The sequence below is a fragment of the Bufo bufo genome, chromosome 1, assembly GCF_905171765.1.
Source record: "Bufo bufo chromosome 1, aBufBuf1.1, whole genome shotgun sequence".
Classification (NCBI taxonomy): Eukaryota; Metazoa; Chordata; class Amphibia; order Anura; family Bufonidae; genus Bufo; species Bufo bufo.
Genome location: NC_053389.1, coordinates 97,914,449 through 97,941,102, shown reverse-complemented (window position 1 = coordinate 97,941,102; position 26,654 = coordinate 97,914,449). Strand labels below are relative to the sequence as shown.

At 43.4% G+C, this 26,654-nt stretch overlaps 1 protein-coding gene across 1 annotated transcript; it reads right to left on the bottom strand.

Annotated features, from left to right (window-relative positions):
* Positions 1-3,432: 3,432 nt before the first annotated feature.
* Positions 3,433-13,747, bottom strand: PERM1 (PPARGC1 and ESRR induced regulator, muscle 1). The gene is made up of 4 exons (XM_040427093.1): positions 13,697-13,747; positions 6,357-6,770; positions 6,151-6,267; positions 3,433-4,020 (listed from the first exon to the last, which is right to left on the bottom strand). The coding sequence occupies exons 2-4, from the start codon at positions 6,739-6,741 to the stop codon at positions 3,917-3,919; spliced, it is 606 nt and encodes a 201-aa protein (XP_040283027.1). The 5' UTR covers positions 6,742-6,770; positions 13,697-13,747; the 3' UTR covers positions 3,433-3,916.
* Between the last annotated feature and the right edge of the window lie 12,907 nt (positions 13,748-26,654).

Below are 26,654 nucleotides of genomic sequence, written 5' to 3'. Positions count from 1 at the left end.
CAGGGAGAAACAGGGCAGACTCCTCCCAGTATAACCAAGTCAGCGAAAATACCGGGGAGCATAGCGGGAGAACGGAGCGGCGCCCCGGAATAATAGTAAGTGCAGTGAGATCCCTGGGTGCCGCTCTACACCGCCTGATGGTCATCTTACATCTCTTGTTGCAGCGGGAGGCGCGGTAGATCATAAAAACCAAAGCTACTGGCCCACACGGCTTGAATGATATGGCGGTGTTCTTATAGCTTTTCTATTGGGACACTTATTAGCCTACTTTGTTTTTCCACTCCCACTATTTGTTTGTGCTCGCTTTCTCATTACTTATTTGTTACAATTTTTTGGCTACATAAGTGCCTGCATGTAACGATTTGCTCTTGTTCACGTGTTCTTTTCTCAAAGTGGTCCTACTTTGTTTCTGTTTTTACATGGAGCATCTTGCCGTCACTATGAGAATGGTTCAGGTGACGCTAGTTCAGCGCGAAACGGCCGTCACCGCTGATCCTCAGTGAAGGGCTCGTTCCGCTCCCCTGCCTGTCTGTTGTTTCTACATGTGAAGCAATAAAGCCTGAAATTGTATTAGCAACTCGGTGAGTGCCGCATTTTATTTCTCTCTCTCATCACTGCGCGTATTTGTACCTGTTGTCCTGGCATGCTGTGCACCACGGAAGATGTTGCTGAATGGTCGGAGTCTCACCGTCTATTGGGGTCTTTCTTTGCCTGTCAGAGTAGTGCCGCCGTATTCTACTGTGCTCTTTGGTCATCTTACAATGTTTGGACCGATGAAAGGTCCTCTTTAAAAGAATAAATTACACTTTTTACATACATACCTACATATCTGATAGGTCCTCTTTAAGGACATATAGTGCCTTCTATAACGATATTAATTTGACACTATGGGGGTCATTTACTAAGCTAAAATACAAAATTAGGCGTATCTCGGGCTCCGCTCATGCCAGTTCTAAAATTTTAGGTGGGGAAGGGGGCGGGCCAGGCCAGTCACCATTTTCTAAGCCTGTTTTAGGCGTAGAAAATCTTCTAAATGTAAGACGGCTCGGAAGCTGTCTTACATTTAGAACTGGCGCTGGATGCGCCAAAGTTATGTTGAGGCCGGCGATAAGATAAACACTATTGTCTGGCTTATTATGCTCCAAAATTGTGGTAAATATTGGTGCATTTTAATGTATTCCCCTTACCACTAAACCCTGCCCCTTTCTGCTAATCCACGCCTCCTTGACTAGTTATGGGGCAAGGCAGGTATGCTAGTTCTTGGCACAAACTGACCCCGAATTCTGACCAGGGATCAGCAGTCTTTAGCGCTCCAGCTGTGGTGACACTACAACTCCCAGCATGCATCATTCACTTATATGGCATTTCTGAGAACGGCCACGCAAGTGTGCATGCTGGGAGTTGTAGTTTCACCAAAGCTGGAGTGCTGGGGTCTGCTGACCCCTGGCTTAGACAATCTGTGACGCTGTTTCCAGAATGTATTGCTGCCAGGATGAAGTATAATGGGAGAACAAGCTTGGTACCAGCATGAAAGTCTAGTATATGGGCCCTTTTACATGGACCAAGGACTTGGACAATTATTGGGAACTAATATTCCCATGAACACTCGTTCTCAATAATTTCCCTGACAAACACTTTTTTAGGAGATTGTACCTTTTACGCTGCACCAAAAAAATCCTTGTTTGTCAACAGCACATCGACCTTGTAACCAGAGAATGTGCTGCCAACAGACAATGGAGCGGTATGGGGATGAATGATCGTAGTAGTGACCGTTTATCATCACCATACATCGTTGCTGTATATAAATGCATTTAATAGGGAGGAATGTTCATTCTCGATCACTGCCTCCACTATCAAGCCCTACGGCCTTAGGGTCCATTCACATGACCGTATCCCTTTTGCACATTTTGCACTATGTTAGAAATGCCTATTCCTGTCTGCAAAACGGACAAGAATAGGACATGTTGTATTTTTTTAGCGGATGCGGACAGCACCCATTGAAATGAATGGGTCCGTATCTGATCCATAAAAGATGCAGACCGAAAATATGGTCGTGTGAATGGACCCTTATTCACAAAGTCAGTGTTTGGTCAGCAATTTCCATCCAAAACCAGGAGAGGCTACACAGAGATCACGTATAATGGAAAGATTTGCACCTGTTCTGTGGTTTTGAATCACAATTAGAGGTGAGCCAAGCGAGCTGCGGATGCTTAATCCGAAGTCGCTTTGTTCAAAACTTCGGAATAATACTGTACGGAGACCCGTCTTCGTACAGTATTAGAATGTATGGGCTCCGATGAGCCGAAGTTAGTTATTCACGAAGTCGCACGTGACTTCTAGGGATGAGCGAACTTCATATTTTGAAGTTCGGGTTGGGGTATATGCTGAATTGCATTATGGATTCCGTTACCACGGACCATAACGCAATTCCATGACGTTATGCCTTTAGAGGCAGTCCGTTATTCATTCCGTCATAATAGAAGTCTATGGCCTGCATAACGGATCTGTCTGGTTTTCGTTATGCTGGAGTCCTCGTCTGCATAAAGAAAACGGGACGGATCCGTTATGCTGGCCATAGACTTCTATTATGACGGAATGAAAAGGCATTCCGTCACGGAATTGCGTTATGGTCCGTGGTAACGGAATCCATAATGCACTGCAGAATATACCCGAACACGAATTTCAAAATATGAAGTTTGCTCATCCCTTCGGTAGTTGATTTTTAAAGTGGAAAACCACCTAAAACTTGAAGCCGAACTCTGCTTCGGTTCTGACTAGTACCTTAGAACCAAAGCCCATACCTTCTAATACTGTACGGAGATGAATCTCTGTACAGTATTATTCCGAAGTTTTGAACGAAGCAACTTCAGATTAAACATCCGAAGTTCTCTTTGCTCATCACTAGTCACAATCCCCGACCAAACACTGTGTGAATAAGGCCTCATGCACATGACCGTATGTTTTTTGCAATCCGCAAAACCCAGATAACAGCCATGGACATACTGACATTTTCTTTCTCCCTTCAAGATTAATGTCCTATCCTTGTCGGCAAAATTTACAAGTATAGGACATGTTCTATATTTTTGCAGGACTACGGCGCGAACATGCTGATGCCAACAGCACACAGATGATATCCGTGTGCTGTCTGCATTTTTTGGCGCCCCATCGAAATCCAAAAAATGTGAATTGGATGCGGACCAAACATACGGTGGTGTGCATGAAGCTTAAGAATGAACTTTTCATTCCTAGGTTCATTCATGGGAATCTACTTTCTGGAAAATGTTCGCAGACATCTGTCTCGTCTTCAAAAAAACTCCTTCACCATAGGCTGCATATTTACTTTGATGATTTATGACTCCAGGTAAAAACACATGGACAGACCAAGTTGTAGGATGCGCGAAGACACAATGTAATGTCTGGTCAGGTACTGAGGGGAGTAAACTAGACACAATTTATTATGTATCACAGCAACACTGCAGGCAGAAGAATCCCAGCGCAAAGTTCCCTTGTGTTTCCACTGATCTCCTACTGCGACTTCAAGTGACAGCCACTAGATCCGAGAACCCTCAAACTAGTCTATAAAATGCTGACCGTGTCAGGCTGAAGAACATGACCAGGCCCGTTCCCTCAGAAGTCTATAATATAACGTACTTCTTCCAGAAAACATACTTGATGACCTTCTGAATGTGTCCACCACTAACCTACTCATGTTTCTTCAAACTCTTGTCTAAGGTGCTGTGAAATAATTTATACTCCTCTTGGATACGTTCAATACTGAAGCATTGAGTCTCAAATTGGCTTCACTTGCAGGGAATGAGTAGATGTGAGCTACAGGCAGATCGCCATCATGCAATCTGGAGACCTTTCCATCCATACTGTTGCTCCTTGGACTTGTAGATCAGATTTTTTGGGAAGATTAGGTTTCGTCTCCAGAGTCTGGTGGAGATTCTTGCCAGGTACTTTTTCTTCGCCTCCGTAAATACTGAATGGCGGAGACGGCACCAATGTTTGCCAGTAGAGCTGGAAAATCAGAAGGGTAAGTTTATAGAAAACGGAGTACGGTAGATCCACAAATTCAGGAGTCTCACACATTGCGTCACTAACTGCCCACATGTGATGAAACCTAATTAGTTATAGAAGATAAAAATACAAAGTTTTCGGATGTAACAGAAGTAAACTGATACGTTTTGTCATTGGTTCAATTCAATAAAAAGTAATTCATTCTGTTGGTGTATCAAACATGTACTCACATTCTAGTGTGATCTCAGCCTAAGGCTTTATTCAGACAGATGTAAATATGGATTAGAAATGGTGCATATACTGACAACAAATAGTATCATTTCTGGTATCCATATTTCACACTCATCTGATTCATTTCAGAATGTATTATGTAGTAATTTTGAAAAGATGGGAGCCATATGAACATATGAATTTCCTTTCCATTTTAGCCAATATTTTACAGGTCTTAGTGAATAAAAATATGTTGATCTGAATGAGCGCTTAAAGTGAATATCCGCCCTTGGACGCCATTTTTTATATTTTTTATAATTGGGCCTAAATGTCTGTGATTGCTTTCTTAATATATATTTCTAGTGGGCTGAGCTCCTAATGTCTAACGTAAAACATTCTGGCAGCTCACTGCATAGAATTTATTTCAAACAGTGTGCTGTCCGCATCATTTACAGCCCTGTTGAAATGAATGGGTCCACATCCAATAAGGAAAAAATGTGGATTGGATGCGGACTAAAAATACGATCGTGTTAATGTGGCCTAACAGACAGATTTCAGATGGGAAAAAATGCTAACTGTCAGATACAAATCATATAATGGCCAGAAATTGTTTTATTTCTCATATACACTCACATGGCAGATTATTCTGAAAAACTACCAGCAATGACAGTTATACTTTAAGCTCAGATCTATCTCTTAGAAATTTCTATGTGTTTTTACACCAAGTTCTATAATACTTTTATGTAGAACAGTAAATTTCAATTCCAAAATTCTTTCAAAAATGTTTCTATCAATTCCATACCATGTTCCTGTAATGTTAGCGCTGTACATAATGTCAAGATAATAATTCTGTTACTTGAAAGCAGAGGATTAAGCCATGGGTATAGCCCCTAATTCTACAGAGAGTTAGCCCAGCACCTCCAAACCATGCATAAAAAGGGGAATACGGGTGCACATTACCATGGCTGCAACGCAAAAGCAAACCAGGACTACAAGTAGCAGCACACTGCTTTATGCACAAAGACTTATGCAAACATTGAAAACATGAATAAATGTACGCTGCATTACTGCTATACTTACTATGTGAAAATTAAAAGCTCTTTGCACATATATTTGATCAAGAATATGTCGGGCCCATCTACCAGCAACAAGCTTCTAACAGACGGGACCTATACTAAAAGACTTGCCTCTCATGGGCTTTTGGCGTACAACATCCATTGCAATGTAGAATATAGGCAGCTTCTAATTTTTAGATAGTAAGTAAAGCAGTAAGGCCAGGTTCACATCACAAAAACGGATACTGTATTTTTTGCACCCATTATGCTCAGTTATGCATATTTGGCATACGTTTTAGCCATTTCCTTTTCAGATCCGTTATTTTAGACAGAAAATGTATGAAGGACTTTTTTTTATCCCGTCTACAATAACGATTCTCATACGGAAATGGTTAAAACGGATGCCAAATATGTATAACTGATCATAATGGATGCAAAAAAATACAGTATCGTTTCTTTTCGTTTATTCTGTTCTTCTGACGGATCAGAAGAACGGAAAAATAAACGGTGATGTGAACCCGGCCTAATGCATTTTACATTTATTTATTCATGTTTTCATGCGTCTTGTAGTCCTTATAGGCCCTGATTACTCAAGACCAGCATCTGCTAAACCAGCCTTAATGGGGCCTGCGCTGCCAGAGGAGCCATGTGATTGATGAGGAGGCGCAAATTACATGGCTCCTCCAGAATGTAATCTACGGCAGCTCAAAGCTGCTGTAGATTTCAGTAATTATTTGCGGCAAAATAGTTTTCTAAAGAAATATATTTTAATATATGAAATATTTTTTTATATATAAAATATGTAAAAGTATTTTACACTGGTATGCATTAACTTCTCAAAAGTAGGTGGGAAGATTGGACACACCTGTTTTCCATCCATCTGAAGACTGCAAGTCTGAAGATTTCACAGCCCAAGATGCAAAGGCAAGGAATACTAAGCAAGTGTCACTTCTGCTGGGGGACAAATGTGGCACAATAGAGCCTGCAAACAAACATTAAAGCAAAGCGTCATCATATCCTGCAGTTGTTATTATAGTTATGTTATTTTAGTTATGTTATTTTAGTCATTACCTGACATTTTGGATGGCCTGTGATGATCTTGAGGAATGAGACTCCCATCCGGGCCTCTTCTGTGATGTGCTCTCCTCACTTTGAATCCTTTTAGTCCTTCAGGAACAAAGGACTGGCTAATGTCTGCAGCACTTGTCACTTGGGAAGATGAGATACTGAACGAAATTCCCTCCCTGTCATCATTTTGAGGCCCATCAGCAAAGAAAAACTCACAGGCTTCAGGCCAAGTAGCAGCCACTGAGGACGTGGAAGCCAAGGCCAAATCTGTACCTGATGCTTGACTTGTGTTGTCACCTTTGCATTTCGCTACATTTTCCTCCTCATCATCAAGAAAGAAATAGTCGTACATCTCTGGGGTATACACAATGTCATCTTTGCTTGCCATGATTGATTCTGTCTCAAGAGATACAGTGTCTGAAATATCATCAAAGAAAAAGTCATACATTTCAGGTAAAGTCAGGACTGTCTTCCTAGAGAGTACTGAGGACGGCTGAGTTAGCATCGGATTTCTCCAAGCTCTTGTAGTTGTATTAACAAGTACAGGGCTGTGGATGGTGGTCGTATAATCTACAGGGTTAGATATATTTGATGTAGCCTTCACTTCTAGGCCATCTGACTGGGAGACACATAAATGTAATTCTTCAATAGTTGAAGTTGGGACATTTTGCTCCACGGCTGAGGAATTTAGACTGGCTTCTATTGCCACCTCACAACTATTGTCCTGAGCATCGTTTTCCATGCTGTAGTAGACAAGTCCATCATGCTTGGAGGAAGGAGGTTCCTCAAGACTTGTTGGACCATCAGGCATCTCATGTTCTTCATTGACACAATTATCTTTGCTGAGGAGCCCTGACAAAGTAGCCTCCTGTCTTAAGTACCACATTTCACCTGTGTCATCTCTACTTCTACTTACATCAGGAATTTTGTCATCTTGTAGACAGCCATTTACCGAGGAGCAACTTTCAAACTTGTGTGCACAATCCAGTGTATTATTAAGGTCATTCAAGTTGGCACTGGGTCTTGGATTAACGTCAGGCTGTACAGACACTGTAGGTCCTGCACTGCGGTGCCACAATTCCACCTCTGTATTAGTACTTCGTTCCATTGTGGTTTTACCCATATGCATCTGGGGGTTTTCTTTATATTGAACATTTTGGTCAAGGTTCAGTGTTCTCATGTATTCAACTATACTTTCCCTTTCTGAATGGATCTTTGAATTTTCATTCCATGGGTTGCTTACATCATGGTCTACTGACTTTGGAAGTGGAATGTCTATACTGTTCTCTGATTCCTTATTTTGCAGCATATACTCCTTTTGACAAAGAAATCTGGTGACTGATCCTAACTCTTCATCTTCGCTACCTGACAGTACATCTTCATCTGGGTGTAGCCACCTGTTGCTTTTTTGTACGGACTGAGACAGAACTGGCTGGGAGATCTGTAGAGCTGGTTGTTCCTCTTGTGGCGGTGAGCACAAGCTGATGCGAATGAACTTGGGCTTGTTGGACAGTGTGCGGTTAGTAGTATCTTCTTGTTCGGTGTCACTCAAACAGATTTCCTCCGCTGTGGCCAGGGACACTTGCATTAAGCCACATTCCTCAGCCGTTGAGTAAAATTCCTCCCAGTCACGGTCATTGATCTGTATACTATATTCAAAGTTATCCATAGCTGTAAATGGGAAAATACACAGCGTCCATGTTAGCAAAGAACCAACGTTATTGTAAATTAAATGAAAATCATTTAACTTGATGCTAAAAAAAAACACTCTATGGTGGGAACATGCATTGCATTGGTTCAGCACCCACCAAAATGATCTAATGCATTCCAAAAATCTGTCTGTATGTCAGTCTTTTCATGAATTAGTTGTCTATAAAAGCTATAGGTCTTCAAAGTGCCCTGGTACATGGAATTATGGGAGTACATATAAAACATTGTACGTGTAAATGAGTACACCGTTACAGACAATTCAGTATGTAGCTACGCTGATCTCAATGGGATTTATGTTATAGCCAATATTGGGCTCACTTAGCCGCTGTACACACACACACACACCAATATTCAGCTGTTATAATTATTTGGGTTTGTCATAGTAATGGTAGAGATGTAATGAATTCAGATCACATTTGTTTAATTCTGTTTTTTTGTGTTTTTTTTTATACAAATTCTGCCAAAAGGAATAGATCCAAAAGAAGAGAACAATCCTTTCAGTTATACTTCCCCTCCCTTTAGGCGCCAGTCTTGGCAGAAAAAGTCTTTTTCTGTTGATCATTGTCATAAAAGCATAGTTACATCTACTACACTGCACAATAAAACATGCAAATGTCCCAGGAGGGTGAAAACTTCAAGATTTCTTACGTATGCATCAACGAAACCGCTCCTTTTACAAGAAAGGGCAATCTGAGGACAACATCTGGAAAATACAATCCCCTGGTATTGTTCTACACAGGACCAACACCAACAACCAGAAAACCCAGGTGGGTGTAAGCAGCGCAGGACACTGATTATCTGGACACTGGTTGAAGTATATTCTGAAAGCTGTAGTATTTATATATTTTATTTATCGAGACGCTGAATGGTACTGTTTATCCAGGCACTGTATGATCCTATTTATCTAGACCAGCGGTTCTCAACCTAGGGGTCGCGCCCCTTTGGGCGTCGATCGGCCCTTTCCGGGGGGTCGCCTGAGGCTTCCTATTGTGGGTCGCCCGCACAACGGCAGCGGCCCCTTATCCTCGCGCACAGGAAGTGATGTCCTATCACTGCCTGTGCTTGAAGGAGCCTGACGTCTGGACGGGTAAGTCGGGCCGCCTGTCTGCTGAGGTCCGAGTTTTTTCGTTAATGACACCGCCGCTGAGCACCACTGCCACCAATGATTTAATTGAGCCTGGCTAATTTTATTTTAATTATTTGGCTGAGCAAGGCTTAATTTATTTGGGGGGACATGAAGCACCGCTGATTTATTTATTTGGGGGACCCTGAGCACTTCTGATTTATTTATTTGGGGGACCCTGAGCACCATTGATTTATTTATTTGGGGGGGACCTGAAGCACCGCTGATTTATTTATTTGGGGGACCCTGAGCACTTCTGATTTATTTATTTGGGGGACCCTGAGCACCATTGATTTATTTATTTGGGTTATTTGTTTGGGGGGGGGGCTTAAAGCACCACTGATTTATTTATTTGAGGGGTACCCTGAGCACCACTGATTTCTTTTATTTTTTTTGGGGGGGGGGGGGGGGTACTGTGAGCACCACTTAGTTATTTATTTGAGGGGTACTGTGCGCACCACTGATTTATTTTTTAGGGGGTATTTGTTGTTTATTATTTATTTTAAAGTTATTTATTTGGTTTATGCTAAAGTTCTGTGGTTATGAATGAATACTTGTGTATTTGAATTAACATTTGGTGTATTGGTGTCTGTGCGTGTTTTTGGTGGGTCATCATAACAGTAGCAAAATTAGTTATGACGTAGCAAGGAAAAAAATTTAATGGTTGGGGGTCACCACAACATGAGGAACTGTATTAAGGGGTCACGGCTTTAGAAAGGTTGAGAACCACTGATCTAGACAGTGTCTGATAGTATTTATCTAGGTGCCATATGACACCATTTATCTGGACACAGTTGGTGCTATTTATCTGGACACTGTATAACATATTGTTTTGCATGCTGTGTGTACTATTTATCTGGACATTATATCAAACTATGCATTTGAATACGGTATGCCACTATGGGCCTGGGTGCCGTTTGATGCTATTTATCTGGGAATTAAGGGGCATATTTATCATAACTATTGTTTTTCTGACGTGAAAAAGTCACAAACTGCACGTGTGCAATTTTTTCAACACAACACTGGTGTTTCTCTGCTATCTTCGCCACTTTCCCGAAAAAGGGGCATGGTGATGTCAGGGATGGGCTAAGGTCAGCAGCCCCGCCACATTTATAATCTTTTACATCAGTTCTCTGACGTAAAAGAACACTGAAATCTGTGAGTGCACAGACTGTCAGATGCTGCCCCTAATTTATGAGTAATTAGAGCAATTAGAAAAATAGGTCCCAAGATGACAGATAACAACAAATTATATATATACATTCGGAGCAACACGGCGGTATACCAAACGGATGCAAGAAGTGCCAATATCAGATAAATGATGCTCGGCGGCACCAAATAAGTAACCGGTTGGTCCTACCACACAGATGAGACGCTCCAGAATCAGCAATTGTCTGACCGGTGTTGATTGATGTGCACACCGTTGCTGGCGGCAATTGCGTAACACAGGGTGGTTGGCAGAACTGGCTGGCCCTAGAATTACCCTAGGAACCTACGCTGGCCTATGTGACCGGATGACGGGGACCCGCCACCAGTCACCAACAGGAACCTCACCCTGGAATTATGCGCCCTAGAAAGCCCTTGCTTACCTGGTCCCTACATGCATGTTTCGCTAGGAGAGATGAGTAACAAGCTCATCAGGGGAAACATGAGAGCTTGGGCTGGACCTGTGCAGGGTGCACTGACAATAATGTCAATGGTGCGCTCTACACAGACACAAAATACCCCACGATCCAGATATGGATCTAAGTGGGCGAATTAGCTATAGGAGGAAAGGGGGGGGTCAAGATATAGAACCCTCTCCTAACAGCTCACTGAGACGCATGGACTGATGTAGCCTAGGTAGCACTTGAGAGACGCTACCTTTTAAAGTGAAAGCCAGCTTCAAAATGAGGCTTGGCTAAAGACACACCCACCTCAGTCGGAGCGAGCGGTGGACGTCCGCGCATGCGCGGAACGATGCTACGCACAGAGAGAGGAAGGCAGGGTAGCGGACGTTAGTGACTGGAATGACGTCACCACGCCACAACTCGCAGATGCACGCGAGATGACGCGACGGTTGCCTAGCAAACAGGACGCTATTCCCAGGCACCGTCGGACCGCACAGCTCCAGATATGTTGCTGCGCTTTTGATATAGATAAGGTATTAATGGCATGTAAATAAAGCAAATATAAGAATCAAGGCTATGTTGGCAGTATACGAACACATGTAAGAGGGGCATAAGGGAAATGACATCAGGAGAAGGGACAGGTAAACGAGGACGGAGGGGGAAGGGGAAGGTAGTGGTATATACCCAGATAAGGGGTATAACAGTGAATATGCATACACCACTATGAATATGCATAAAGACATATAGGGGCACCATCAAGATACACTATAGGTGACCCATCATTGAGCTATATGAAGCAGCTGAAATTAAGCTGTTCATTAAGCCCCGTGGGTGAGACTGTGCCCAGCGTGAAAATCCAGCGGGATTCTCTCTGGAGTAGCGTGCGGTCCCAGTCTCCACCACGGGCCGGACGGACAACTTGCTCAATTCCTATTGCCTTGAGGCAATTTGGATTCCCCTGATGGTGATCGTGGACATGCCTTGACACTGCTGTGTCCCTGTTATTGGCAATGTCGCCAAGATGCTCACCCAGGCGTCTACGCAGCTCACGTTTAGTTTTTCCCGGAAAACGGTGCCTGGGAATAGCGTCCTGTTTGCTAGGCAACCGTCGCGTCATCTCGCGTGCATCTGCGAGTTGTGGCGTGGTGACGTCATTCCAGTCACTAACGTCCGCTACCCTGCCTTCCTCTCTCTGTGCGTAGCATCGTTCCGCGCATGCGCGGACGTCCACCGCTCGCTCCGACTGAGGTGGGTGTGTCTTTAGCCAAGCCTCATTTTGAAGCTGGCTTTCACTTTAAAAGGTAGCGTCTCTCAAGTGCTACCTAGGCTACATCAGTCCATGCGTCTCAGTGAGCTGTTAGGAGAGGGTTCTATATCTTGACCCCCCCCTTTCCTCCTATAGCTAATTCGCCCACTTAGATCCATATCTGGATCATGGGGTATTTTGTGTCTGTGTAGAGCGCACCATTGACATTATTGTCAGTGCACCCTGCACAGGTCCAGCCCAAGCTCTCATGTTTCCCCTGATGAGCTTGTTACTCATCTCTCCTAGCGAAACATGCATGTAGGGACCAGGTAAGCAAGGGCTTTCTAGGGCGCATAATTCCAGGGTGAGGTTCCTGTTGGTGACTGGTGGCGGGTCCCCGTCATCCGGTCACATAGGCCAGCGTAGGTTCCTAGGGTAATTCTAGGGCCAGCCAGTTCTGCCAACCACCCTGTGTTACGCAATTGCCGCCAGCAACGGTGTGCACATCAATCAACACCGGTCGGACAATTGCTGATTCTGGAGCGTCTCATCTGTGTGGTAGGACCAACCGGTTACTTATTTGGTGCCGCCGAGCATCATTTATCTGATATTGGCACTTCTTGCATCCGTTTGGTATACCGCCGTGTTGCTCCGAATGTATATATATAATTTGTTGTTATCTGTCATCTTGGGACCTATTTTTCTAATTGCTCTAATTAAACGTTAAGTTTTACTCTGACCACATACTACTTCCTCTGTTTGTTCCAGGTGGTCACCCACAATATTCAAATTGCTATTTTGTACCCTAATTTATGAGGCATCCACTGCCACTCTACTGGAAATCTGCCCCTATATATTATTATTTATCTGGTTGCTACAATGCCTTCCAAAAGTTTTCGTATTCGTAATGTTTTTCCTGTTTTTCTGTATTACAACCTAGAATTAAAATAGCTTATATCTGGTTTTGCCATTTGATTTACATAATAGGCCGACCACTTTCAAGGTACAAGATTTTAAAAAAAGAGAGCTTTAATGTGCATAAGTATTCCCTCCCTGAAATTCAATACTTTGTGGAGCCACCTTTTGCTGATGATACAGATGCAGATATCCTCGGGTATGTCTCTATAAGCTTAGCACATCTACATTCTGGGATTGTTCCCCATTCTTCCAGGCAAAACTGCTCCAGCTACTTCATGTTAGATGGGTTGTGTAGGTGTACAGCAATCTGCAAGTCATGTCACAATGTCACAGATTCTGCACTGGATTGAGGTCTGGTCTTACATGCTTCCCCTTGAACTACTGTCCTGCTGAAAAGGGAACCTCTATCTCAGTCTCAAATCTCTGATAGACTGAACAGATTTTCTTCAAGAATGGTCCTGTATTTACTGCCTTCTATCTTTTCTTCAATCCTGACTAGTTTTCCAGTGCCAGCTAATGAAAAGGATCCCAACAGCATGATGCTGCCACCACCATGCTTCACTGTGGGAATGGTGCTCTTGGGGTTATGGGCAGGACCGTCTTTAATATTGATTGGACCCTGAGCAAGAATTTACCTGGGCCCCCTGGATTCCAACTTCCCACACCCAAGCATGCAATCACGCCCTCCACCACAACACACACAAAAAAAACAAGTAATATATATAATATAACTTACAGTGAATGACTGTAAATACTTCCAGTTCTGAAGACTCCAGCAGGCTCAGGATCAGTGCTCTGGGCAGCTGGGCTCAGGGCTGGAAGTGGGCACCGCTCTGCAGTTCAGGAAGGAGACCGGGGCTCGGCTCACCCTAGCGTTGCAGTGCCTCCGCGTGATGTCACATCACGCGGTGTACGCAAAGGGCAGGGGAGGTCGGGAGGAGGAGCAAGCAAGTACCGTATTTTTTGCCCTAAAAGACGCACTGGCCCATAAGCCGCACCTAGGTTTTAGAGGAGGACAATAAGAAAAAAATATTTTCCATTACACCTCGGGTCAGACCACCAATTAGACCCCCAATGTTAATCAGACATCAGCTGACAGCCCCAATCAGCCCCTCAATGCCATATATCAGCCCCCAATGCCATATATCAGCCCCCCAGCCTCATGTATCAGCCCCCCAGCCTCATGTATCAGCCCCCAGCCTCATGTATCAGCCCTCAAGCCTCATGTATCAGCCTCCCAATGTTAATAAGACCCTCAATCAGACCTCATATCAGCCCCCCAATGCCATATATCAGCCCCCCAATGCCATATATCAGCCCCCAATGCCATATATCAGCCCCCCAGCCTCATGTATCAGCCCCCCAGCCTCATGTATCAGCCCCCCAGCCTCATGTATCAGCCCCCCAGCCTCATGTATCAGCCCCCAGCCTCATGTATCAGCCCCCAGCCTCATGTATCAGCCCTCAAGCCTCATGTATCAGCCCCCAGCTTCATGTATCAGTCCCCCAGCCTCATGTATCAGTCCCCCAGCCTCATGTATCAGTCCCCCAGCCTCATGTATCAGTCCCCCAGCCTCATGTATCAGTCCCCCAGCCTCATGTATCAGTCCCCCAGCCTCATGTATCAGTCCCCCAGCCTCATGTATCAGTCCCCCAGTTTCATGTATCAGCCCTCCAGCCTCATGCATCAGCCCCCAGCCTCATGTTTTAGCCCCCTAGCCTCATGTTTCAGCCCCCCAGCCTCATGTTTCAGCCCCCCAGCCTCATGTTTCAGCCCCAGCCTCATGTTTCAGCCCCCCAGCCTCATGTTTCAGCCCCCCAGCCTCATGTATCAGCCCCCCAGCCTCATGTATCAGCCCCCAGCCTCATGTATCAGCCCCCCAGCCTCATGAATCAGCCCCCCAGCCTCATGTATGAGCCCCCCAGCCTCATGTATCAGCCCCCAGCCTCATGTATCAGCCCCACAGCCTCATATATAAGCCCCCCAGCCTCATGAATCAGCCCCTAGCCTCATGAATCAGCCGCACAGCCTAATGTATCAGCCCCCAGCCTCATGTATCATCCCCCCAGCCTCGTGTATCATCCCCCCAGCCTCATGTATCATCCCCCCAGCCTCATGTATCAGCCTGCCAGTCATCAGCGCAAATAAAATAAATAAACAACTTACCTCTTCTGCTCCTGGACGCCGCTGCTCCTCACCACCAGCACTCTCTCTCTTCTTCCTGGTCCTTGGCTGTCGGTTGTGAAGGCTGCGCACATTGTGAGGTCATGCTGTACACAGCCACTGCACAGCCGACAGCCGAGGACCAGGAAGCGGTGAGTACAGAGCTTTCACCGCTACCCGGTACTCCGGTACTAATCAGCTCTTCCATAATGGAAGCGCTGATTAGTATTCACCCCATAAGACGCAGGGACATTTCCCCCCCCACTTTTGGGGGAAAAATGCGTCTTATGGGATGAAAAATAATTTGTGGGTAGTGGCCAGTGGGGCTCAAGAGGCAGCTGCCTTGGGCCCCCCAGGAGCAACTGGGCCTGGGGCAGCTGCCCCTTTTGCCCCGCGTTAAGGATGGCCCTGGTTATGGGAAGTGTTGGGTTTGTGCCACACATAGCCTTTTATCTAATGGCCACTTTTAGTTTCATATGACCAGAGAACCTTCTTCCATGTGTTTGGGAAGTCTGACACATGTGTTTTCCTTTAAGCAATTGCTTTTTTTTCTGCCCACTCTTCCATAGAGCCCCACTCTTTGGAGTATATGGCTTATAGTGGTCCTATGTTCAGGTACTTCCATCTCAGCTATGGTTATTTGCAGTGTTATCTTTGGTGTCTTTGTTAAATCTCTGATTAACCTTGACCAGTGGCGTATCTTCAATGGAGGCAGACCATGCAACTCCTAGCGGGCCAAGGGGAGGGGCACAGGAGCTGAACTCCATCTTCTTCTCCTGACAAGAAAACACTATTTTCATGCTGCCGCCACTAGGGGGAGCTCAGTGCAAAGTAATTACTTCAGCTTCCAGTAAATGAGAACTGTAAAAATTTATATGCACTGAGCTACCCCTAGTGGTAGCTGCAGGAAGACAGCTTTGTAACAGAAGGGAAGCAGACTTATCAATGTATTTCTGCTAGCTGTCTGGTGTAAATACATTGAGAAATATGGTGTTCAGAATAAATGCCATATTTATGAGGCACCTACACTATTCCACTTTTTCCAACAAAGAAGTCGAAAAAGGGTGTGAGTGGAGGGCGACTTCTTTTTATTACAATTTTTCAAAAGTTAAATTCTTTACTTTCTCAGAAATCTAGGGCTTTGCACTTTGTGTTTCCTGGGATTGATTGTCACTAGGGATGAGCGAATCGACTTCGGATGAAACATCAGAAGTCGATTCGCATAAAACTACGTTCTAATACTGTATGGAGCAGGAGCTCCGTACAGTATTAGAATGTATTGGCTCCGATGAGCCGAAGTTATTGCTTCGTGAAGTCTCGCGAGACTTCGTGCAATAACTCCATAAATTTATTTGTAATGTAAAAAAACATTTCCCGAACTCAGGTTTCGGGTCCAAGGTACCACTTGGTACATTTTGGAGTGTGGAGAGGTGAAGGGACAAATTGGCTATTTAGATTTTTTTTTTCCATTACAGCTTCTGCGTATGGGAAAAATATGTTTATATTTTAACAGTACAGGCATTTTGGGAAGAAGCGACGCAAATTATTTTTATTATGGGAAAAGGGGGCAAATACAATTTTATATATTTCTCAACTTTTTTTTTTTTTTACACATATTTTAAGTCCCCTTAGGGGACTTGAACATGCGATCCTTAGATGTCTTGTCCAATAGATGGCAATGAATTATCATTGCAACCTATGGGACATTCAATACGTTCCTACTGAGCCCTGCTACAGGAACTATTGCTGTGGTTGCCTCGGATCCTTCAGAGGGGCTTAGGCTACCAAAAGTAAGAACGTCTCCACCAATAACCACGTGGGGGAGCCTTTCTGGCCACAGGAGCTCAGCGTTCTCAGGGAAAGATGTCTTAGATGCTGTGGTCACAAATGACCATGTCATTAGCCCCGGGTGTCAGCTGTTTAAAACAACATAAACCAGCCGGCTATGACGCCTGCTGCGCTCTGGAGTGGGTGCCATTTTTAAACAGACTTGTCCTCAAGGGGTTAATGCCCGGTCTGTAAGTTTTGGTGGGCTGCCTTCTCCTGTCAGATTTGTAGTTGTGCCATATTGTTTTCATTTTGTTATCATGGGTTTAATGGTGCTTTGTGGGGTGTGAGAAGTTTAAGATTTTTTATCAAAATTTTATGCATGGATTATGTTACAAAGTTTGGTACAAATGAAAAAAAATAAAATAAATAAAAAGTGTGAAAAGTTTTGCAGATGAGGGTGGGGCAACTGCAGCCCAGCACTTCAACACACCAGAAAACTGGAGTAAATTAGAAATTTTTGTTTTTGGCACATGGGCAGCATGTGCCTGACATGTTTGAAGTCTCCTTGGTCTTCATGCTGCTTGTTTAGCAGTGTTCAGACTCCGAGGCCTTTATTCAACTAAATATGTGACTTCTGAAGTTAATTTATTGGACCAGATCTTATTTGGAGGTCCCCAAGGGCACAGGGAGTGAGTACATAGGCAAACACAACTGTTCAGTTTTATGTATTTATTTATGAAATATATTCAATGTATTTTTTTCGATTCCATTGGGACAATTTTGACTATTTTATCAGGTCCATTACATAAAATCTGAATTAAAATCTATTTGTAATGCAACAAAACAGAAAAAAATACTAAGGGGGTGAATAATTTTGGAAGACACTGGAAGAGGTGGCGCATGACCATCTATCCCTTGGTTGAACTTGATGGATTAATGTCTTTTTTCAACCATATTAACTATGTAACTATGTATCTGTCACTTATTAAAGGGACTCTATGGACATGACAGGGCACGGTAGCTCGATCAATATAAAACTATATGTCTATTATAGATTTTTATTATACAGTATTTGCAGTGAAGACTTTCCGGCGATGTGCAGTATTGTGTGCACTCGAGTGAAGCCCGCATGGTTGCAACACCTATATAACAATAGAGCCTTCAGTGGTGTGTCATTTCACATACATTATGTCATGTCTCATATATGAACCTGAGAAGACGTCTCCTGTCTAGGCAAGTGCAAGGTCATCTAGAGGTCATTATGAAAAGAACCTAAAGAAGTTTCACACTACAATGGGGACCGGTGGAGATCCGACCGCAACCCGTCGAACATGCCTAGAATCAGCCAGACTAAAACCACTGCACGAAGCTTGACAAATACCGCATCACCTCCGGTCCCCATTATAGTTAATAGATCCGGATGGCAATCTGGTAGCTTCCGGCAACGCCCGAATGCAGAGAGATCCAGCAGGCTATTCCCTCCCATAACAGCCTGCTGGATCTAAAAGCGCTAGTGTGAAACTACCCTAAGCCTACCACAATTTAGATACCTATAATGCATTTGAAAATTCTTCATATTTTGTTGCAGCCTTGTGCTAAAATTGAAACAAATTTAAGTTTTCCACATCAATCTTCGCTCAATAACCCTTAATGAGAAAGTGAAAATATAGTTTTAGAAATGTCTGCAAATTTATTTTAATTTTTTTTTTTTTTGCATGGACATAAGTATTCCGACCCTTTAGTATAACACTTGAAATTTAGCTCCGGGAGCCTCCCATTTCTCTTGATCATGTTCCTACACCTTGATTGGATTCCACCTGTGGTAAATTCAGTTGACTGGACATGATTTGGAAAGACACAGCCCTTTCTATATAAGGTCTCAAAGCGAACAATGCATATCAGTAGAGATGAGCGAATTTCTTGAAAATTCGATTCGGATGCTTCACCGAACTTTACAAAAAAATTTGCTTTGGGACGATTTACTTTATCATGAAGTGCATTTTTTTTGTAAGTAGCGGGTGCAATGACAGGGAGCTGCGATAGCGCCGCCCCGTAATTGTACCCCTCAGATGCCGCGTTCATACATGATTGCGGCATGTGAGTGTAAAATGAAGAAGAAAAAAACTCTAATTCAAACTTACCGCCTCCATTTGCTCGCGACGAGCCGGCCGCCGTAATCTTGCTTGAAGATCTCGGCCGAATTCCCGTGGGGCGCAAGATTACGTCATCACACCAGCCGGCGTGATATGGAATCTCGCGCTGCTCTGGATTTCGGCCGAGATCCTCAAGCAAGATGGAGGCTGGCGGCCTGTCGCAAGCAAATGGAGGCGGTAAGTTTGAATTTTTTTGTTTTTTATGCTATTTCAGGTTAAATCGATTCGCTGACACTAAGACCGAGAAAATTCGGCTTCTAGATTAATCTAATTTATCCTGAAATTTGGATCGAATTTCACTTCATGGGATTCGATTAGCTCATCTCTACATATCAGAACAAAAACCAAGCCATGAGGAGGAAAGAACTGCCTGTAGAGCTCAGAAACAGGATTGTGTGGAGTCACAGAACTGGAGAAGGGTACAAAAATGTTTGTGGCACTGAAAGTTCCAAAGAGTTCAGTGGTCTCCATAATTCTTAAATGGAAGTCTGGAACAACCATGACTCCTCAAGCTGAATTCCTAGAGCTAATACCCTACCAAACTAAGTAATCAGGAGAAAAGGGCCTTCATAAGAAAGATGACCAACAAACCAATGGAAGGTCAACCATCACTACTTTTTGGCCACAATTCTAAGCATTATGTCTGGAGAAAACCACGCATTGCTTATCACCTGCCCACATCTTTACAGTGAATCATCATGGTGGAAGCATCATGCTGTTGAGGTGTTTTTCAGAGACTGGGACAGGGAGACTGGTCAGGGTTGAGGAAAAGCTAAATGGAGCAAAGTACTGAGATATTGTTAAAGAGTGACTGTACTTTCACACAATCTAATTTAATAGAGAATGGTGTAACAAGAACATTTCTTAATCACTTCATTAAAAAAAATATCTGCCTGCATTCATCTGAAAAAAGCTGTAAAGTCATGTCCAAAAGGGGTTTCACTTCCCCCTAATTTGCAGTCCACTGTCTGTTAGGGTAGATCCATCTCTACTAACAGAGACGGTTCACAAGAAATAGGGGTGTTTCAGAGCTAGCAGAGCTCTTGCTTCTACGTTGCTTCTGAAGAGCAGATAAGCTCCTGTGTGTCTGTAAGGCTACTTTCACACTAGCGTCGGGGCTCCGCTTGTGAGCTCCGTTTGAAGGGTCTCACAAGTGGCCCCGAACGCTTCCATCCAGCTACCAATGCATTCTGAGTGGATGCGGATCCGCTCAGAATGCATCAGTCTGGCAGCGTTCAGCCTCCGCTCCGCTCAGCAAGCGGACACCCGAACGGATCCGTCCAGACTTACAATGTAAGTCAATGGGGACGGATCCGTTTGAAGTTGACACAATATGGCTAAATTTTCAAACAGGTCCGTCCCCCATTGACTTTCAATGTAAAGTCTGGACGGATCTGAAAGGATTTGGACCTTTCTGGACCTCTACGACCACCTTGGTTTGATGTCACTGACGTCAGGAGAGATGTTTCTCAGTTGGCAATAACAGACACGCACACAGGCAATCACTGAGAAACACTCAGATTTTATTATGCTATTGCTTGGCCTCATATAGGCAGCACAACAACAGCGTTAAACCAATCATAAAATGATAAACATTGACGCCCATACAGATACAATTGGAACATCTCTTTTATGGGTATGTAATACGTCACATATAAGAACGCACGCAGTTGTGCCGAATGACCCTGAGTGAATTAGAACATTTGTTCTAATTCTGGGAGATTCCCAGAATCTGTCCTGAGACAGATAAGTGAACCTAACTCACAGGGGGGGAGGATGTGAAGTGCGTAGGTGAGATATTATAACAATTCTGTACATCATAGAGAAGACAACATGGAGTCACATTTGCCTTCAGGATCCGTCTGAACAACTTTCAGACTTAGAATTTTTTCTAAACTATAATGCAGACGGATCTGTTCTGAACGGATCTGCTTGCAGCGTTCGGGTGTCCGCCTGGCCGTGCAGAGGCAAACGGATCCGTCCAGACTTACAATGTAAGTCATTGGGGACGGATCCGTTTGAAGATGACACCATATAGCTCAATTTTCAAACGGATCCGTCCCCCATTGACTTTCAATGTAAAGTCTGGACTGATCCGTCTGAACAACTTTCAGACTTAGATTTTTTTCTAAACTATAATGCAGACGGATCCGTTCTGAACGGATCCAAACGTCTGCATTATAGGAGAGGATCCGTCTGTGCAGACACCAGACGGATCCTCTCTGAACGCTAGTCTGAAAGTAGCCTAAGTGTGATCTGCCCATCCTTATCAGCTTTCTGAGCTCCCTAGAAGAAAACAAATATAGTGGGAAGTAAGGGAAGTGAGGTAATTGCATACAGTACTGGCAGATTGCACAGAAGGGAGATGCCCCTGCTTGTGCAAGTGAAATAGGGAATAATAGAGCTGAGGAAGACATCAAGGAAGCCCAAAAAAGAAAAGTCCTATTGTTTTACAATTATAATTCTACAATGAATTCTATGAAAACTCAGGTATGCTTTAATGAAAACCTGATCTAGAGCGCCCTGGACCTCAGCCTGGGCCAAAGGTTCACCCTCCAACAAGACAGTGACCCTAAGCACACAGCCAAGACAACACAGGAGTGTCTTAGGGACAACTCTGTGAATGTCCTTGAGTGGTACAGCCACAGCCCTGACTTGAACCCAATTGAATGTCTCTGTAGAAAATTTAAAATGGCTGTCCACTGATGGTCCCCATCCAACCTGACAGAGCTTGAGAGGATCTGCAGAGGAGAATGGCAGAAAATCCCCAAATCCAAGTGTACAAACCTTGTGGCATCATACCCAAGAAGACTGGAGGCTATAATCACCGCCAAATGGGCTTCAACTAAGTCCTGAGTAAGGGTCTGAATACTTATGTCAATGCAAGATTTTTGTTTTTCCTTTTCAATAAATGATAAAAGATTTCTAACATTTCTTTAAAATTTTAGCACAAGGCCGCAATGTAACAAAAAGTGATGGGATCTAAAGAATGCACTGTAGGTATTTGATTTGTGGTTTTCTAGGCAGTTACAGCCCTAAGCCCAACCAAACCGTCTACGATCACAACTTTTTCTAGGAACATGATTACAGTACATTGTGGATCTGCAATCATGCTCTGCAGTTTGTATTTGATTGCTGTAGACTACAATTACCTCCAATAGCTGACAATTTAGCATGGGTTATTTTGGTGGAGTTGTCACCCTAATGGACATTGTTCATGCAGCTCGATGTTAGTCAATATTAGTTGTCTCAAAAGCAAAGGTAGAAAAAACGCAGTAGAAGAAGCCTGAATGACCTTGGACCATCACCAGGGGCTTCTTACAAGCGAGTATGTCACAACGAATAGACGACGTTTACATGGATATATGTCACTCCTATCAAATGTTTACCAATACATATAAGTACATAAAGGGGAACTCCACCTAACTATATATTCTGCTGTCATATAGATATTTCACAAGAGAACAGCATTAAGACTCCGTGAGCTGAGCAGTCAAACTCAAAGAACTTGTGTTGTTCTATAGGGTGCACATTTTTGGCAAAACTTGGGAAGCAGAAGAGATCAAAGCTCATAGATCCCAAATAATATGATGTCTTTGTGCGTAAGATAAATTTAGACTAATTCCTCCTCTAAGACTATAATTTTATCACTAAGGTTATATGCCTTAGCATAGGCTCAATAACATGAAGGAACATAAGGAGAGATGAAAACTTTTATGAAGTGAGTACATGCGACTGTCCCTGCTAATGGTGCAAGTTTGGAAATTAATACATAGAGATGTCCTACTTCTGTAGGCTCCTGCGATGAAACTTCTCATGTTCCAGCGTCCATGAGTAAATCTAAATACATGTTCTAATATTACATACGCACTTCCTGGAGACAAGAACATTACTCCTTCTTACCTTGTAGTTGTCGACACGAAGAAAGTGCTCCCCCCTGGAGGTGTCTTTAGTAGCCCAGTAGGCTACGTGTGGCCGGACACACAGGGTTACCTGTCATGTCTATTCAGGTGCTGAAAATAGGGCCTAGCTCCTGCCGGAAAGCACGGGACCCAAACATGCCATGAATGCACATCTATAAATAGTGGCCATGGACAGTGCTAACACAGGCAGCTCACCAGCTACGTGACCGAGCTGTCAAGGGGGGGGGGGGGGGGGGCTGTAAATTGAAAGTTCCACTGACAAGCAAAATCTGGACTTTTTAATCATCAGACATCTTATACATGGAGGGGATACATTCATTTAAAGCGAATGTGTCACCAAAATATTTATCTGACAGTTAAAACCAAATTTTTCTAATCTGTTTTTATTTTCTGATTGCAGATTTATTCTATTTCTGAACATGATTATGGGGCGGCCATCTTGCTTGAGATTGACATTCAGAAAGCATTACAAAAACTGCATTTTCTAGGCATGCTCTGTGACCGGTGCAGCGGTCATTGTACAAAGAATAGATAAGATGTAACAATCACCTATTGTTTATGGCGGATCCTGTCTTATCTATACAGAAAGGTGATATCATTACAGGCAGGATTAGAATGACAGATAAGCAGATAACTGCAGTAAAGTGATCTGTACAGATAAAGAAATAGCATCTATTATTAGGCTTAGTGGCCAGTGCAAAACTGCAGGATTTTATGGTTTTGTTTAAATATAGATATTGACATGGAAAATTAAAAATAACATTAAAAATTCTTTAAAAATATGTTTAACATAAAAATTGAATTTAAACAATAGGTCATTTTCTGATGACACATTTCCTTAAAGGGATTCTGTCACCTCGTTTTAGCTTATAGAGATGCGGACATGCACGGCTAGATCACCGCTACCATGTGCGCAATATACCTGTCCCATAAATCAATAATAAATCAGGCTGGCTCACAGTATTTTTGCATACACAAAATTTATTATCCCAATAAAAATATAATTAAAATGTTAAGCATAACCTTATTCCCTATCAGCATATATACATATAGATAAATATAATGCGGAGCTCACGCATACATCTATATAACTGGAGTACTCCAATAAATGTGACCTCTTTGCTTTCAATGTTATCACTTATCGCCTATCTGCAAAAATTCGACTACTAAATAATCGTATAACTTTTGTGCCATTTTACCAGTAGTTGGAACCTAAATGGTTCGAAGGAATGTCCTTGTTGCGATTTTAAATGATGTAAGTTCGCGCTCAAACAGCGCTTCCAGATGGGGGATACCATCACCTTTGGCCCGTGCTTATTCACTGCCGCCTCATTCGCAGCGATCCCTCGTGTCGATCTACGTGGCGTCCCGCGTGATTAGCCAGGGAAAGGATTCGCTGGTCAAAAAATAGGATACACAGTTCACTATTGTGTGACGTAACCAGTATAGTAGAATCCGATTGGTTTAATCGATATAACGGAAACCGATGAAGCAGAGTTCGATTGGTATAGAGTTCAGTTCCATGCAACAGAATCAATACGATATATAGAACATGCAAATCGACTGTGGTGGTAATTTGACCTGATGTCCCTTGGTGCCGGTATTGAACTCACCACCTTCGATAAAATAAAGTCCTTTTTGCAGTATTGGAAGAAACGCACAGAAAGCTGGGTCACATTCACACTAGACGCGTTTCAGAACACAAGTTCCTTCCTCAGTAGTGGAATATAAAGTGCTAAATGGAAACCTTGTAATATGCCCAAATAGGGTATTTAAAGGCATGACCAGCAGGTTTCCATTTAGCACTTTATATTCCACTACTGAGGAAGGAACTTGTGTTCCGAAATGCGTCTAGTGTGAATGTGACCCAGCTTTCTATAAAATGATATAAATAAGGGGGGTCATTTATCAAACTGAAATATGCCTGTATTAGGCATATTTCTGCTGTAGATTACGGCGCTAAGGTTCTTCATGCCGCAATCTGCGACTTTTCCCTTCATGCCAGGTCTAAAAAAGTGGACATGGCGCGGGTGGGGAAGGGGACGGGCTGTAGGCGCGTCTCATTTACCATTTTCTATGCCTGGTTTAGTCGTAGAAAATGGTCTAAATGTAAGACAGCAAGACAGCAAGGAAGCTGTCTTACATTTAGAAGCGGCGCCTCTTCATTGCTTCGGCGGATCCACCACCCGCTATAGGGGTCTAAAACGCCAGTCTTAATAAATGTGCCCCAAAATGTTTTAAAGTGAAGCCCCCTAAACAGAAAACTCAAGATTATCCAATGTTACATTATGTCTTCCATCTGGGAATAACCAACATGTTGCCTTTTCTCTTCCCGTTCCCTGGCCTGGGGTCGTATCTTGAGCAGCCCTGCTCTATGTGTACATTAATGCTCCCTCTGCTGGATCTTGTAATATCAAGCAATTAGATATTATATATGTATACATTAGTTGGAACCCATAGCCTGGATAAAAAAGGAAACTGTCACTAAAGGGAGCAATTCCTACCATAGCACTATATTCGGAAATAATAATAATATTTATTTCTATAGCGCCACCATATTCCGCAGAGCTTTACAATTTCAGATTTCATGTTCAAAACACAAGACATCACAACGTAACTGGCTAATATACAACTGAAACCTTAGGAGTGAGGGCCCTGCTCACAAGAGCTTGCAAATAGGTCAGTTTGTGGTTATCTGCTGCCACCTGCTGGCAAATATAGAAAATACAAAACTTCAACTATTTTTTTCCATTTCTAAAGCATAAACCTATGTATCCGTTTTTAGGAGCTTTAAAGATGATTTCCTCAGATTTATATTTAATATACATGGCTTGAGTTTTATCATTCGGTCTACGACTCACCTTATTCACACGACAGTGTTTTGGTCACTGATTTCCATCAGTGACTGTGATCCAAACCCAGAAGTAGAGGCTACACAGACATAAGGTATAAGGATTCATGCACACGAACCGTGTGGCGGCCAGGCCCGTATTGCAGCCCGCAAATAGCGGGTCAATAATATACGAGCCCCGGTCGCTTTTGTGGGGTTCCTCTCCGTGCTGGATCACGGAGCCATTCAAATTGAATAGGTCTGTATCCGTCTGCGGAAACCGCGCGGATGTTGCCCGTGCATTGGGGACTGGAAATTGCAGTCTCCAATGCACGGAACGGCCGGACAACGACCATGTGCATGAGCCCTAAGGGAAAGATCTGCACCTGTTCTGTGTTTAAAGCAGCACCTGGGTTTGGCTCAAATTCACTGATGGAAATCCCTGACCGAACACTGACGAGTGAATTAAGGTACGTCATACAGATCACGATGAATGATCGAAGATGTAGCAACTCGTTAATGAAAATCTCACTTATTATACACATAGATCATCGTTTGTACTTACGGTTGTTACTCATTCACTTTTAAATCATTCCTTGTTATTACATGTAAGGCCTCATGCACACAACCGTTGTTCGGGTCCGCATCCGGGCCGCAGTTTTTGCGGCTCGGGTGCGGACCCATTCACTTCAGTGGGGCCGCAAAAGATGCGGACAGCACTCCGTGTGATGTCCGCATCCGTTGCTCCGTTTTGTGGCCCCGCCCAAAAAATAGAACATGTCCTATTCTTGTCCGTTTTGCGGACAAGAATAGGCATTTCTACAATGGGCCGCCCGTTCCGTTCCGCAAATTGC

Excerpts from the sequence above, each read along its gene's own strand:
- PERM1 (XM_040427093.1), bottom strand. The coding sequence starts at position 6,741 with ATGGCAAGCAAAGATGACATTGTGTATACCCCAGAGATGTACGACTAT. Across the intron at positions 6,268-6,356 it reads CAGGCCATCCAAAATGTCAG|GCTCTATTGTGCCACATTTG; the intron begins GTAATGACTAAA and ends GTTTGTTTGCAG. Across the intron at positions 4,021-6,150 it reads TTCAGATGGATGGAAAACAG|CTCTACTGGCAAACATTGGT; the intron begins GTGTGTCCAATC and ends CTGATTTTCCAG.